Below are 16107 nucleotides of genomic sequence, written 5' to 3' on the forward strand. Positions count from 1 at the left end.
GGGTTCTCCCCACAGCGTTTGTTGGTCTTTGTGGCATTTGAGTAGTCTGGGGGCAACCTGCAGGGGAGGCAGCTAGACACATACTCAGAACTCCAACACATGTCATATTGATGGTGATGAGAAGGTGCAAGGGGTGCCTCAAGCTGTTTTGGCCAAGTGGCATCTGCTGGCATTGGCCCCCCACCTAGTTGCGCCTCTTTGCCATGGGCGCTAAGACCCGTGTGCTATTCAAAGTGATGGACGCCGAATTTGTCCAAGGTGGCCGTTGGGGGAGGGGGTTGGGACCAGCTGTACTATCTTCTGGGGACTGATCACCAGTAGTGTGGACAGGAGCCACTTGAGGCCTCAGATGGACCACAGTGGTTAGGGTGCAGCGTGCGCGTGCAGAGTACATGAGCGATCAGCCCCAATAAATCTTCTCTGTTTTGCAGGCAAAAAGTCACCACAATGCCCGGGAGCGCCAGAGGACTGGAGGTGGGCACGCCCTCCTCCAGCGCCTCACACTCTTTGAAGAGCAGGCCATGGAGCTGGGCAGGAGGCAGGAGGCCTGGGGCGGCGAGGCTGGGGTCCAACAGCCAGGTATTTGAGGTCCACAGTCTCATGCACTCTGTCTGCCCACCATCCAACCCACTGACGGCTGCTGCAATCGTTAATGCTGAAACAATGCTCATTCACAGACTGAGACATTCTGACGTGTGGGTCATACAGAAGGGACCCTCGTCCCCTTGAGGAATCGCATCTCCATCACCTTCTAAAGTCAACTTATCCCATTTGTGACCACTATCCCCAAGGTCTAACACGCCATTGGATCGCTGCTGCACAGCCAAAGACTTATTCCATCTGAGGGGGTTTGGGACCTCCAGCACCCTTTCAGCCAGTGCGCCCCACATTACTCTGTCCAAAAGGTCCCCAGCACCTCAGCTGTGAACCTCATGGCTCAACTTAGATAAATGCCACCATGTTACTCATCCCTGCGCCAAGGGGAAACGTTGCCTTCTGCCCACCTGGTCTATGCCCCTCCTAACAGAATGAAGGCCAATTATGTCTCAATCTCCTGTGATCGACGACAAATGTCGCAACTGTTTGCGATGTTTCCTCAGCCCCGCAACTATCCAGGCCACAATGCATCCAGGTCAGGTACCTCTGCGCTCTCCCCACTCTCCCCAATCCTATGGTTCATAACATGCCATGTGGCACTCCTGAGGCCATTTGACCAGCCTGTCTGCATGTGCCTTTAATGATTGGGGCTCCTCTTGACTCTTCCACCTCACCAATATTCATCTCCTTAGGGTCTTGAAGGGTGAGCGACTTATGAGGCTGGGGGTGAAAGGGATGAAAGGTTGATCTGAATGTACACTAACTGATGCACTGTCCTAGTTGTTAATTTCACCAGAGCGACCCGCACCTCGACACCGCTCCCCCTCCATACCTGAGGACCAACAAGTGCAACTTGCGGCACAACATTTCAGCCAGCCAGGCACCAGCGCAGACACACACATCTCAGTGGGGACTTTACCGTCAGCTAGTGTCCCGGGTCACAGTGGAGAGGGCACATCACAATCACTGGAGGAGATGGTAGGGGTAGAGAGTGCCGATGGCTCCAGCAGCCGGAGGGCTGCATGGGTCGAGGCACATACTGAGTCCGGCACTGATGACGTGCCTCTGGAGTTGTCCCTAATGCAGCAGCTGCAGGATGGGCAGCAGGAAGTGCATTTGCATCTGGCAGGGTTGCATGAGGGAATGCTTCAGCTGCTCTCTGCAACGGAGGAGTCTAGGCAGAGAGCACGTGAAGGTTTGGCCTTTAGGGCACAGCTTCAGACTTCCTCCAGTGAGAGATTGGCGACTCTCATAGAGAGGGACTTCAATCGAATGGAACATTTAATGATTGGGATATGCTCTGATCTGCAAGCCCTCACAGTGGTACTGGCCATGGGTGGTCATTCCCAATGTGGGAGATGTTGTGGACACCAAGCATCGGCACTCGGTGTCCATGCATCTGCGGTGAGCAGGGAGGTCGAAAGGGAGCTCACTTCGATGCAGCAGCTGTTTGTCGTCGCTGTGAGCTCCTCTCAGGGCGCTCCGCATGAGGGCAGCAGCTCCTCTGCCCCTCTGCCAGTTAATGTTTCTTCCATTGAAGCTGCAACAACTGGGGACGTGCCAGTTGAAGAATGAGCCACTCCCTCCCAGCCGGAGCCATCACAGGCTCCACGGGCCAGAGGACGCCCGCCAAGGTCATCGAGACCAATAGGACAGCAGAGTCAGCAGGCTGTCTCACAAGTTACTCCGAGCGATGGGGTGGCACCTAGACGTAGCACCTGCAAACGTAAGCATAAGCCACGTTAGGCACTCCACGGGTATGTCACTGGTGATTTTTTGTTGCCCTTAGAATAGAGACTCAAATTTTTCTTATTGCAGGGAGTGTTGTTTGCTTTTCTTTTAGACAGAATAAAGTCCACCTTTGTTACCATGGCTGAGGGTCTTTTGTTTGTGGTGCATTTTTCTTTTTCACATATTTATCATGAGTGTTTGAATGGACATTGATGTTTCTGTACTAAGCTCTTAGTTGCAGCTGAATGGATGGAAGATGTGGCACCTAAGTGTCAAGTGTGGAAGTGCCAGCAACGTGTTCCTGCTGATCCATGAGTGTGGAGCTAGCTGAAGGTTCTTTGGATTAAAGTGTCCCGGGTGTCCCTGCCTCCTTGGTGTAATTACAGGTCGGTGTGTTGCCCCTCATCATCGCCCTGTGTTTCCTCATCCTCTGAGGCACTGCTGGATTCATCATGTGCAGCCTCATCCAGGGCGTCAAGGTCTTCATCGTCAACTGCATCCCCCCTTTCCAGCGAAAGATTGTGCAGGGCGCAGCAGACTACCACTATCAGAGAGACGTGATTTTGGGATACTGGAGTGCGCCCCCTGAGCGGTCCAGCCTTCATGGTGCCCTGGCTCCTATTGTACTGCTGCTCAGCTTCTGTTTTTGGATGACGTAGTGGCATCATGAGCCACCTTCTGAGGAGATAGTCCTTGTCAACCAGCAGCCAACCAACCAGCCGAGCCGGAGCACTGAAGAGCCCCGGCACCTGGGAGTGTCTGAAGATGTAGGCGTCGTGGGAGCTGCCTGGGTACCTTGCACAGACTTGTAAAATCTGCATCCTGTGATCACACGCTATCTGCATGTTCATGGAGTGGAAGCCCTTCCTGTTGTTCAAGGCACTGGGCTCACCTGCTGGCGCCTTGATGGCCACATGAGTACAGTCTATAGCACCCTGGACACAGGGGAAGCCAGCAATGGCCACAAAGCCTCTGGTTCGCTGTGCCTGACTTGTCTGGTCGCAGCGGAAGTGGATGAAGGTCAATGCACGTCTGAACAGAGCGTCTATGACCTGCTTGACATAAGTGTGCACTGCTGATTGGGAGACACCGCAAAGATCACCCCCCAAGCCCTGGAAGGAGCCAGGGGCATGGAAGTGGAGGGCAACTGTGAGCTTCAGAGCCGCTGGCATGGGGTGTCCACCCACACAGTTAGGGGAGATCTCAGGGCCAATCATCTGACAGGTTTAGTTGATTGTCTCCCTTGAGTGTTGGAGCCTCCTTCGGCACAGCACCTCAGTCATATTTGAGGTAGCTGCTTCGCCACCTGTATACCCTGATAGCAGGATAGTGGTGTCTTCTGTGGCCCATTGCACCTTGGACAACCTCTTGGCCCTGCACCCCTTGTGCCTGCACCTGGCCTCCCAAAGGTGGCTCCCCTGGAGGCTGATTGTCCTGTCCTGGCCTCCTCCTTATTTTATCCCTCCCTTCCTCCTCAGGGGAGCTGTCTCCAGTGGAGAGGTCAGAACCCACACCCCCAGACTAAATGGAGGGCTCCGGAAAGCTGCAGGCCTGATAAACATTACTGTCTGCAGACTGGTTTCAAAGTACACAGGAAGCTCTTGGAAATCGATGAGAACTGCCAACAATCACACAGGCAACTTTTAAACACTTTCAGCAATTAAAACTTTGTGTAAAACATGAACATTTTAAGCGATGACATGGGGCTCCCCCACCCGCATGTCAGCCGGAAAATTAGTTTAGTCTTTGATATCTTTGTGATATCTAGTCTTGATTCTTAGGTTATTTTCTCTTTGTCCCTTCCTGCCATTCTCTGACCCTCATTCCTCATATTATTATTTTCCTCTCTTACCTTGTCTCTACGCTTTGATATACCACATCTTTCCACATTTGATCTCTTGCCCCCACTATTTAGTTTAAAACCCTCTCTACTTCCCTAGTTATGCAGTTCGCAAGAACTCCAATCCCAGCACCGTTCAGGTGTGGACCGTCCCAATGGTACAGCCTTCACTTTCTCCAGTGCTGGTGCCAGTGCCCCACAAACCAGAACCCACTTCCCCAACACCAGTCTTTGAGCCACATTATCATCTCTCTAATTTTATGTAGCCGGTGCCGATTTGCATGCAACTGAGGTAATAATACAGGGATTATTGTCTTTGAGCTCCTGCTTTTCAGCTTAGTGTCTAGCTCTCCACCCCCCTCATTACTCATCACCACCCCCCTACCCGCCATGCTTGCTGACCTACATTGTCTCAACTTCAAAATTCTCATCCTTGTTTTCAACTCTCTACAAAGAACCTCTTTCCTAGTTCCACCTATGTCATTGGTACCTAGGTCGACCACGACAACTGGATCTTTCCGCCTCCTACTTCAAGTTCCTCTCTAGCCCTGAGCAGAGGTCCTGAACCCCAGCACCATAAGTGAATGGAACTTGATGCGTGTTAGGATATGGGTTAGCAGCATGATCCAAAATTTGTGTGGGTAGACGATGAGGCGAACAGAGACACCATTGGAATCCTGTGGTTATAAAGGATACGGTATTCGGACAATATCTGACTATTGAACTATTTCTGTTGTTTCCCTCTCTCCATGTTTGTACAGGATGGGAACATCTTCATTGTGAATTATGAGATGTTGGATGGGATTCCTGCCAATGTCATTAAAGGCGTCCAGCAGTACCTGGCAGCACCCATTTGTCTGCTCCACCTTAACAAACAGAACCAGATGATGCCTATTGCTATCCAGGTAGGAGCTGTAACCCCACATTGGTTCCTAGTTCATATCCTTCCCACCACCCCCCTCCCTATCACTGTTACCTCCTCCAGCCCTACAATCCTCCGAGATCTCTGCACTCCTCCAATTCAGTCCTCTTGTACATTCCCCATTCTACTTTCTGTATTATATCCTATCCATGTGAATTTGTATCTGGTTCAAGCATTGTGACAATTTAAAGCTGATTTTCCTTGAGCAGTTTGTGAGTCGGGGTTGGGTATGAAACACATTGCTCCATTTAAGGTATCCGATGTAGCCTCGGAGGAATGTAACTGCTTCCTATTTATATAAAATAAATACCTAGCAGGGCAGAATGCTTCCTTTACATGTTGCAGGCCACCTCTATCCAAGTCCCATTCACTCACCACCCCACTGTGCTCGCTGACTTACATTGTCTCAATTTCAAAATTCTCATCCTTGTTTTCAAATCCCTCTATGGCCGTAGCCCCTCTTTATCTCTGTAATCTCCTCCAGCCGTAATAGCCTTTGAGATCACTATGATATCTGCGATCCTCCAACTCTGGCCTCTTAGTGCACCACCCCAATTTTAATTGCTTCACCATAGTGTATACCCCATGCTCTGGAATTCCCTCCCTAAACCTCTCCACCTTTCTCTCCTCTTTATCGAACCTCCTTTAAGCCTACCGCTTTTGGGCATCTGCCACATATCTCCCTACATGGTTTGTCGTCACATTTTAATTGATAACCCTCCTATGAAATGCCTTGAGATGTTTTAGTACATTGGAGGAGCTATATAAATGCAGCTTGTTGTTGCATGATAGATGGGGTTCATAATGTTCCGTATTAATGTTCCTTACAGCTGAAGCAAACCCCAGGAGAAGACAATCCCATTTTCCTTCCCTCGGACTCTGAACTCGACTGGCTGCTGGCTAAGATCTGGGTGCGGAGTTCAGATACCCAGCACTTTGAGCTGATCTCCCACCTTCTGAAGACTCACCTGATCGCCGAGTCATTCAGCGTCGCCACCCTCAGACAGCTGCCCTCCGTGCATCCCATTTACAAGGTACGAAACACGAGACCGAATGTAGTTCCCATTTTAACTTGGGGCATTTGCAGCCGGTAGCTGTGGCCATGTCTCATTTGATCCCAGTCTGTGCACATCAAGGAGGGTCCCCGCCACTCTCCGGCAGGTTCCCGTTCCGACTGCTGGGCAAAACAGGTTAAAATCACAGCCTCTGGAACATCAGCAATTTTAACTGCCTGCCCAGTTCCCAGTTCCCATGGACAGCAGGGTTAAAATCGTCCCTTGTTCCTTTGGTTAAAGATGATAGATGGTTTCAGCTTTGAACAAGCTGAAGCAGTAATCACCTGGAATCTGGCAAGGGGAAGATTGCGTGCAAGATTCTTTCTATATTTCATCAATGCAACAGTTACAATTAAGAATCTGCATCATCGCATTACAAAGCACATTTACATGGTAATGCAGTTAGAAGAATATAAGAGGCAGGAGAAGGTCATGTGGCCCCTCGAACCTGCTCAGCCTTTCAATAAAATCACGACTGATCTTCTGTCTCAACAACTCCACTTTCCCGCCTTCTCCAGCCATCTCTTGATTTCCATGTTGCCCCCAAAGACTATCGATCTCAGTCTTTAACAACTGAGCATCCACAACCCTCTGGGGCAGAGAATTCCAATGATTCGCAACTGGATCTGACTATCACTGTTTCACAGGTGGACATACATTAACCAAATCAGGCAGCAGCGGATGTTCTGTGATTCATAACTGTTTTATTGTTAAAGTACAGTTTGGTATATATACCAAATCCCACTCTTCCCTTCTGGATCTTATACTACTCCAGAAGCAGCCCCTTACTGGGGAAATCCCAACTCTTAAACACAGGCTTCAGTAAGCATCACATGCACTCAGCTCACTCTGAAACTTGTCCTGGTTTACTCTTAAAGGGCCCTGCATTTCTAACATTGTCAATTACCACGTCGGTCACCAGCATTTTGTGGGGGGTACGGGGGATTAGCGCTGTACTTTTCTTCAAACAGTGTCATAACTTGTGAAAGATGGGATGTGAATGGAAAATAGTATGATCTTTTGAGATTCTGCACAAAATTGATTGGTTTAAATGGCAGCAATTCATCACGTGTCCTGAGTGTCCTTGGACCTCACCGTAATCTCCAGTTTAATATTTCAACATGAGTCACATTTTACCTGCTTCCAATTTCAATAATCTATGTTTGGGTTTTAGCTTCTGGCTCCTCATGTGAGATATACGATGCACGTAAACACCAATGCCAGAAAGGATCTGATGAGTTCAGATGGAATTATCGCCAAAGTGAGTCTTGCTTTACATCATCTTTATCCTGTCTTCTTGATTGCACTTAAAATATATTTTGTGCTTGCTAAAGTGAGAAATATTAATGCTGGGATGTTAAAATGCTTTCAGTACAGTGTCCATCCAATCTCTGAACAAGTCTCTTACGTTTACTCCAAAGGCTTTTGGTATTGGAGCTGAGGGTCTCCTTGTGCTATCTCAGAAAGAGTTCCAAGCCTTGACCTACCAATCATTGTGTCTACCAGAACGTCTGGAGCACCATGGAGTCAAAGACATAAAGGGCTACTGTTATAAGGATGATGGCTTGTTGGTATGGTCAGCGATTCACAGGTAAATGATAAGTTAGGGTTCATCCAGTGAGACGTTTGAGAGTTTAAAGCTCTCAGGACCCTGTGTATAAGCAATACTCACTGATTGAATTAGAAGATGAATGGAATGTTAATTTCACCACACAAGGGATTGGCATACAAAGGGTTGGAAGTTAGTTTATAGTTGTATAAAGCTCTGGTTAAACTATATTTGGAGTAACTGCATTCAATTCCAGGCACTGCACCAGACCTCAGGAAGGATATATTGGAGTGGGTGCAGCATAGATTTGTCAGAATGATACTGGGGCTAAAACGGTTAAATTATGTGGATAATTTGCATTGAATTATTTTGCACTTCCTTAAGTATCGAAGGTACAGGCTGATCTATTTGAGGTGTTCACAAGGATTAAAACATTTGATCAGGTGGATAGAGAGAAACTGTTTCCTTTAGTGCGTGTGGTGGGGAAGGGATGGGAAGTCCACAACAAAGGGGAAAACAGTTAAAATTTAAGCTCTGCCATTCAGCACCATCATGAAGAACTCCTCAACACATAATGGTGAAAATCTGGAGCTCCCTCCCCAAAAACGCACATGAGACTGGAGGTCAATTGGAAATTTCAAAGCAGCGATTGCTGGACTTTTGTTGGACCAGGATATTATGTGTTGTAGAATCAAGATGGGTAAATGGAATCACAATACAGATCAAACATGATCCAATTGAATGGTGGAACACCCTCGAGGGGCTGAATGGCCTCCTCCTGCTCTCATGTTCCTATTCCTGTGATGGAATACTGTCCATTTGCGTGGATAGATGAGGTTGTAGCAGCACTCACCATCCAAGACAAAGCAGCCCACATGATTGGCACCTCATCACCGAATCACAAACACTCACCCCTCCACTGCCCACAGGATTCACTGCAGCAACTTACAAAGGCTTCTGTGGTATGACCTCTTAAAGCCGTGACCTCTACCACCCAGAAGGACAAGGGCAGCGGACGCACAGCAACTTCCAAATCCCCCTCCAATTCGCATACCATCTCGAATTGGGACATGTACTGGCCGTTCATTCATGGTCACTGGATTAAAACCCTGGAACTCCCTAACAGCACTGTGAAAGCACCATCACTCTATGGTGACTCAAGAAGGCAGTCCACCACCTTCTTGTGGAAACTAGGGATCCAAAGCCAGTGGCTGGCCTTTCCATGAATGCTCACATCCCTCGAAGGAATTAAACAAAACCCTGAAGACTATGCATTGCATGTTTTGCACTCATCACTGATCATTAACACATCTGAATATGATCTTCAGTTTCGTCTCCAACATTGTGACATTCTACTATGAGAACGACCAGCTAGTAAAGAACGATCCTGAGCTTCAGGCCTGGATTCAGGATCTGACTGAAGTTGGATTACAAGACCTTAAAAACTCTGGTAAGTGAATGAAAACTTGTTCGTGATCCAAAAAGTTAATCTGTTCTTCTCCCTATGAAATCAGAGGGTGTGATTTTCCAGCCTCTCCCACCAGCGGGAGCTCGGAGTCCTGCTGAAGTCATCGGAGGTTTGAAAGGCTCGCTGCCGGTGCCGCAGGGAAACCTGCCACAATGGGGCCGGAAAATCCCGGCCATAGAATCTTGCAGCACAGAAAGAGGCCATTCAACCCATCATGTCTGTACGGGCTCTTTGAAAGAGCTATCCGAATTAGCCTCAAAGCCCAGCCTCCACGACATAACCCTGCTAATTATTCCTCTTCAAGTACTTATCCAACAGCCTATCTTCCTGATTCCATCACCATTTCAGGTCATGCGCTAAAGATCTTAACAACTTTGAGTGAGGAGATTTCTCCTCATTTTCCCTGCAGCTTATTTTGACGCCTGGTTATCACTTGCCAGATTAAATAATTTCTCCCTACTTGTTCTATCAGAAACCCTTATAATTTAATGATCCATTATCATTAGAGCACATCAGGAGCAATGATGGATGACCTTCCCCTGGATGAGAGCATTTAACGGGGACAGTATAGAGGGAGCTTCACTCTGTATCTAACCCCATGCTGTACCTGCCCTGGGAGTGTTTCATGGGGACAGTGTAGACGGAGCTTTACTCTGTATCTAACCCCGTGCTGTATCTGCCCTGGGAGTGTTTAATGGGGACAGTGTAGACGGAGTTTTACTCTGTATCTAACCCCTTGCTGTACCTGTCCTGGGAGTGTTTGATGGGACAGTGTAGAGGGAGCTTTACTCTGTATCTAACCCCGTGCTGTACCTGTCCTGGGAGGTTTGATGGGGACAGTGTAGAGGGAGCTTTACTCTGTATCTAACCCCATGCTGTACCTGTCCTGGGAGTGTTTGATGGGGACAGTGTAGAGGGAGCTTTACTCTGTATCTAACCCCGTGCTGTACCTGTCCTGGGAGTGTTTGATGGGCTAGTGAGGAGGAAGTTTTATTCTGTATTTTACCCAAATATTAATTTGTTTCTTTACCATTTAATTTGGTGTTGACCATTTTTCAGTGTAAAACCTGTTGAGCTTGTTGAGGATTTAGGGGTGGATTTCAAAGAGGGTCAGCCAGTTTGGACTGAGATCAGAAGAAATTCCTTCACTGAAAGCAATGTGACTTCTTGTAATTCTGTAAGCTGGACAACTGTGGATACTCAGGCATTGACTTTATTCAAGGTTTTTGGGCGCCAAGGGAATGAAGGCATGTGGGGATAGGACGGGCAAATAGAGTTTAGGTAGATCAGCCATTTTGAGTGGTGAGACAGACTTGAGGCCTGTGGCCTACTGCTGCTCTTTCTCGCATTGTTAAGGGAAGTTTGACTTGTCCTCGTAAAAGTGATGGTGACCCCGGTGAATGGAACATCCATCCTCTGAGCACTCCCAGTGCACGTACAGCCCAGGCGACTGCAGAATAAAGCTCCCTCGATCTGGTCTCCTGTTGGCTTTATTACCCAAAGATGCCTATCTTTCAGGATTCCCGACATCGTTGAGTACGAGGGTGGAACTCTGCAAATTCCTCACCGTGGTAATCTTCACCTGCAGTGCCCAGCATGCAGCCATAAATAACGGACAGGTAACTCTTTCAGATCGCTCAGGTGCTCTGTGCAGTTTTGTTGTTGGTTTATCGGGTTCTACTTCTGTCGTTTCTCTTGCCATGATCTTTCCTTTTGGGTGAATTATATTTCCCCAGACCTTGGTACTCTTTCGTCGCTAACTCAGTCAGCAGACATACCTCATGTGTGAGCCTCAACGTGCAGTGCTGACAGTCCATTGAGCTGCAGAGTCTCTCAACAGAGCTCAAAACTAATGCTGGAAAACATTCAAATATGCAGATCGATGGAGAGAGAGAGAGCAAGAGAGACAGGGTTTGGGAGAATTCTTCCATTGCCTAGTGGTCGATGAGTCAGACAGATCATGTGTTTCCATCCATTTCCATGGCCAGTTTTTCCTGGAACAGGTTACTAGTTGTTAACACAGGCTCTGGCTTGAGGGGCTCCATCCTGCATGACTGATCATGAGGCTCTCTCACTCTTACCGCCTGCCATTGGTGTATTGGAAGGATTTACAGGTTGATAATCAACCTGTTTGGCCACATTATAAACCCACCTTCCATGGTCGCTCAGTCCTGAAGCAGGTCATGAACCCCAAGTTTCTGGCTCAGAGGCAGGGACACTATCTACTGCACCACAAGGCCTCCACAGTGATAATGTTCCTGGACTAGTGATCAGCGTCCCCTCTAAATAAATTTCAAGGTGCATGGCCTTTTGAGTTCAGTGTGTGGTACTTTGAATTTGTTTGTTGCTATCTTAAAGGGCACTGCTTGCCAGTGGCCTGCAAGTTACTCTCTAGGCTGCTGCTTAGTTGTGAAAATGTACAAATACAGCCTATGGGACCTTTGACCAGGTCTAATGATTTGGAGACATGAGTTCAAATCCCACCAGAGTAGCTGGGGGAGTTTCCCCCTGGGAACATAGGAACACAGGAGCAGGGGGAGGCCATTTGACCCTTCAAATCCGCTCCACCATTCAACAAGATCATGTCTGATCTGGTTGTGGTCTCAGCTCCATTTCCCTGTCTGCCCCCAATAACCCTTGACTCCCTTAGCCTAACAAAAATCTGTCCAACTCTACCTCGAATAAATTCAAAGATCCAGCCTCCACTACATTCTGGGGAAGAGAATTCCACAACAACCAATGACCTTGTGGGAGAAAAAGCTTCTCCTCATCTCTGCCTTAAAAGGAAGATCTCTTATTTTTAAACTATGACCCCTAGTTTTAGTCTCCCCAACAATAAGAAACATCCTCTGGGTATCCACCCTACCAAGTCCCCTCAGGATCTTATATGTTCCTATAACATCGCCTCTCATTCTTCTAAACTCCAATGGGTGTAGGCCCAACCTGTTCAATCTTTCTTCATTAGAAAACCCCTTCACCCAGGAATGAGTCCAGTGAACATTCTCTAAATTGCTTCTAACGCAATTATATCCTTTTTCGAATAAGGAGACCAAAACTGCACACAGTACTCCAGATGTGGTCTCAGTAAGACCCTGAACACCTGTAGTAAATGCAGTGATGTGAGCAGCAGTACCTGGGAGATTAGTCACCCAATCCGGAGAGAGTCCTGGACAATCAGAGAAGCTGCAAAGCTCTTTGAGATTGGGAAAGATGGTCTGTAAATGAAAGTTCTTTCTGTCTTTCTACCTGACTGAAATTGATTTTCCTTCCTTTGTTAAACAGTATGACTGGGGTGCCTGGGTCCCCAACTCGCCTATCTCAATGCGGAAGCCTCCCCCAACCAACAAGGGGATCGTGACGATGGAGCACATCATGGAATCACTCCTGGATGTCACCCAGTCCTGCACCCAGATGGCATTTTCCTGGATCATTAGCCCTCCACAGCCTGGAATGGTAAGGAATTGACTAATCGACTCAGAAGCATCAACCTGCATTTATATAGTGCCTTTATTGATATAACATCCCGAGGTCCTTCACAGCAACAATTAAGAAAAACAACATTTGACACAGCGACATATAATAAGCTATTAGGGCAGATGACCACAAGCTTGGTCCAAGAGATAGGTTTTAAGGAGTGTCTTGGAGGAGTGGGAGGCGGAGAGGTTTAGGGAGGGAATTCCAGAGTTTTGGACCTGAAGACACGGCGGCCAATGGTGCAGGCATTAAAATCGGTGATGCTCATGATGGCCAGTATTGGAGGAGTGCAGTGATCTCAGGGCGTTGTAGGGATGGAGGAGATTACTGAGATAGGGAGGGGCAGAGGCCATGGAGAGATTTGAAAATAAGTATTAAAGTTTTAAAATCGAGGCCTTATTTAACCAGTAGCCAATGTGGGTCAGCGACACAGGGTTATTGGGTGAACAAGACTTGGTGCGAGTCTGCATGGGCGGCAGAGTTTTGGATCAACCTCAAGTTTGCCAAGGGTGGGAATCTGAGAGACCAGCCCGGAGTGCGTTGGAATAGTCGAGTCCGGAGGCAACAAAGGCATGTTACGAGGACTTCCGCAGCAGATGAGCTGAGACAGGGCCAGAGTTGGACGACGTTAAGGGGGAGGAACAGCACAGATTTGTGGCTAGAAGCGCACCTTGTGGGTCAGATATGATGCAGAGTTTGGGAACAGTCTGGTTCAGGTTCAGACAGTTCCCAGGGACAAGACCGGGTAGAGTGAGTTAACAGTCAGATTGTGGGGATGAACATAACCTCAGTCTGCTGGATGTGAGGACCTTGAATGGAATGAGTTTCCAATTCCCCTTGGGTGTGGCTCCTACAGCATGAAGATGCCCCAGTTTATAACTGGACGTGCCCACATCTGATTGAATACCAACCATTCATTTCCCTGCAGAAAAAACTTGGCGATTACGAGGAATATTTCACCGAAGAGGCGGTGAAGGAAACCATCCAGAAATTTCAGGAAGAACTGAAAACGATCAATCACATGATCCAGGAGCGTAACAAGGGCCTGGATCTGAAATACGAGTACCTCTGTCCTGAGAACATCGAGAACAGCATCACCATCTAAAGGGCAGAGTGGCCTGGCTCTGAGAAAAGTGTAGTGGATCCCTCCCAGGCCCCTGATGGTTACCTGAATGCTTTTAGAGATATTGGATAATTATTTACTAAGGTGGTGGGTTGGGGCAGGAGTTTTGAGTAATTTTTTGGCTGGAAGTGCCACCCTCAGTGTGTTTTCAATCACTGTGTTCAGGTAATTGTGGTGTAATTATAGTTTCTGTGTGTCCTCAAGCTTGGGTTGGACAATCTGCTGCTACATTTTCACTTCCAGTATTTCTGGAAAATCTGGAATGGTGACAAACATAGTCTTATCTTGTATTTACGGCACAGGGAAAGGCTGTTTGGCCCAACTGCTCTATGCTGGTCTCCATCTCCATCTGACCTTCCTTATGCCCCTCTTCATCTAACCCCATCAACATACCTTCTTATTCCTTTCTCACTTTTGTTTACCTAACTTCTCCTTAAAAGAATCTAAGCTATTCACGTCAACCACTCCCTGTGGTGGTGAGTTCCATATTCTCATTTCCTGGAGTTAAGAAGTTTCTCTTGAATTCTCTATCAGGTTTATTAATGACTATCTTAGATGTGTGGGCTGTTAACTATTAATGGTGTATTTTTTATGTTAAGATACAGAGGTGTAGGGTGTTGTTCATTAAGTACCTGGAGCACTTATAAAGGAAGACAGCAGGGAATAGGTAGGGGACAGACATTTGGAATGCTGCAGCCTGTGAATAAACCAACTATCACTAAAAGGATTTGTGTCCAGTTTCATACTTCACCAACTTGCTTTGTCTCCAGTTTATCAGTAATGACAATCTTCTTACTGTGATGTCAATGGGAGGATAAATATTGGCCAGAACACCAGGGAGAATTACCCTCCTCTCCTTCAAAATAGTAGCTACTGGAATCATTTATGTCCACCTGAAAGAGTGGATGGCGCCTCGTTTTAATGTCTCATCCGAAGGATGGCACCTCCGACAGTGCAGCCCTCCCTCAGTACTGACCCTCCAAAGTGCAGCTATCCTTCAGTACTGACCCTCCGACAGTGCAGCCCTCCCTCAGTACTGACCCTGTGACAGTGCAGCACTCCCTCAGTACTGACCCTGTGACAGTGCAGCACTCCCTCAGTACTGACCCTCCGACAGTGCAGCCCTCTCTCAGTACTGACCCTCCAACAGTGCAGCCCTCTCTCAGTACTGACCCTCTGACAGTGCAGCACTCCCTCAGTACTGACCCTCTGACAGTGCAGCACTCTCTCAGTACTGACCCTCTGACAGTGCAGCACTCCCTCAGTACTGACCCTCTGACAGTGCAGCACTCCCTCAGTACTGACCCTCTGACAGTGCAGCACTCCCTCAGTACTGACCCTCTGACAGTGCAGCCCTCCCTCAGTACTGACCCTGTAACAGTGCAGCACTCCCTCAGTACTGACCCTCCGACAGTGCAGCATTCTCACAGTACTGACCCTCTGACAATGCAGCACTCCCTCAGTACTGACCCTCTGACAGTGCAGCACTCCCTCAGTACTGAGCCTCTGACAGTGCAGCACTCCCTCAGTACTGACCCTCTGACAGTGCAGCACTCCCTCAGTACTGACCCTCTGACAGTGCAGCATTCTCACAGTACTGACCCTCTGACAATGCAGCACTCCCTCAGTACTGACCCTCTGACAGTGCAGCACTCCCTCAGTACTGAGCCTCTGACAGTGCAGCACTCCCTCAGTACTGAGCCTCTGACAGTGCAGCACTCCCTCAGTACTGACCCTCCGACAGTGCAGCATTCTCACAGTACTGACCCTCTGACAATGCAGCACTCCCTCAGTACTGACCCTCTGACAGAGCAGCACTCCCTCAGTACTGACCCTCTGACAGTGCAGCACTCCCTCAGTACTGACCCTCCAAAGGTGTAGCCATCCCTCAGTACTGACCCTCTGACAGTGCAGCCCTCCCTCAGTACTGACCCTCCAAAGGTGCAGCCCTCCCTCAGTACTGACCCTGTAACAGTGCAGCACTCCCTCAGTACTGACCCTCCGACAGTGCAGCCCTCCCTCAGTACTGACCCTCCAACGATGCAGCCTGCCCTCAGTACTGACCCTCTGACAGTGCAGCACTCCCTCAGTTCTGACCCTTTTTAAGTGCAGCACACCCTCAGTACTGACCCTCTGACAGTGCAGCATTCCCGCAGTACTGACCCTCTGACAGTGCAGCACTCCCTCAGTTCTGAGCCTCTATCAGTGCAGCACACCCTCAGTACTGACCCTCTGACAATGCAGCATTCTCACAGTACTGACCCTCTGACAATGCAGCACTCCCTCAGTACTGACCCTCTGACAGAGCAGCACTCCCTCAGTACTGACCCTCCAACAGTGCAGCTCCC

At 48.4% G+C, this 16107-nt stretch overlaps 1 protein-coding gene across 2 annotated transcripts in view; it reads left to right on the forward strand.

Annotated features, from left to right (window-relative positions):
- Nucleotides 1–14483, forward strand: part of LOC121272295 (polyunsaturated fatty acid 5-lipoxygenase-like) — a 38548-nt gene extending 24065 nt beyond the window's left edge. For both annotated transcript variants that reach the window (XM_041178872.1, XM_041178873.1), the window contains 8 exons: nt 4930–5073; nt 5921–6124; nt 7320–7406; nt 7567–7736; nt 9023–9144; nt 10681–10781; nt 12445–12615; nt 13565–14483. In XM_041178872.1, the coding sequence (XP_041034806.1) occupies nt 4930–5073; nt 5921–6124; nt 7320–7406; nt 7567–7736; nt 9023–9144; nt 10681–10781; nt 12445–12615; nt 13565–13741 (1176 nt within the window). In that variant the 3' untranslated portion in view covers nt 13742–14483. The remainder of the gene's footprint in view (nt 1–4929; nt 5074–5920; nt 6125–7319; nt 7407–7566; nt 7737–9022; nt 9145–10680; nt 10782–12444; nt 12616–13564) is intronic.
- The last annotated feature ends 1624 nt before the right edge of the window (nt 14484–16107 follow it).

Source organism: Carcharodon carcharias, chromosome 33 (assembly GCF_017639515.1).
Source record: "Carcharodon carcharias isolate sCarCar2 chromosome 33, sCarCar2.pri, whole genome shotgun sequence".
Taxonomy (NCBI): Eukaryota; Metazoa; Chordata; class Chondrichthyes; order Lamniformes; family Lamnidae; genus Carcharodon; species Carcharodon carcharias.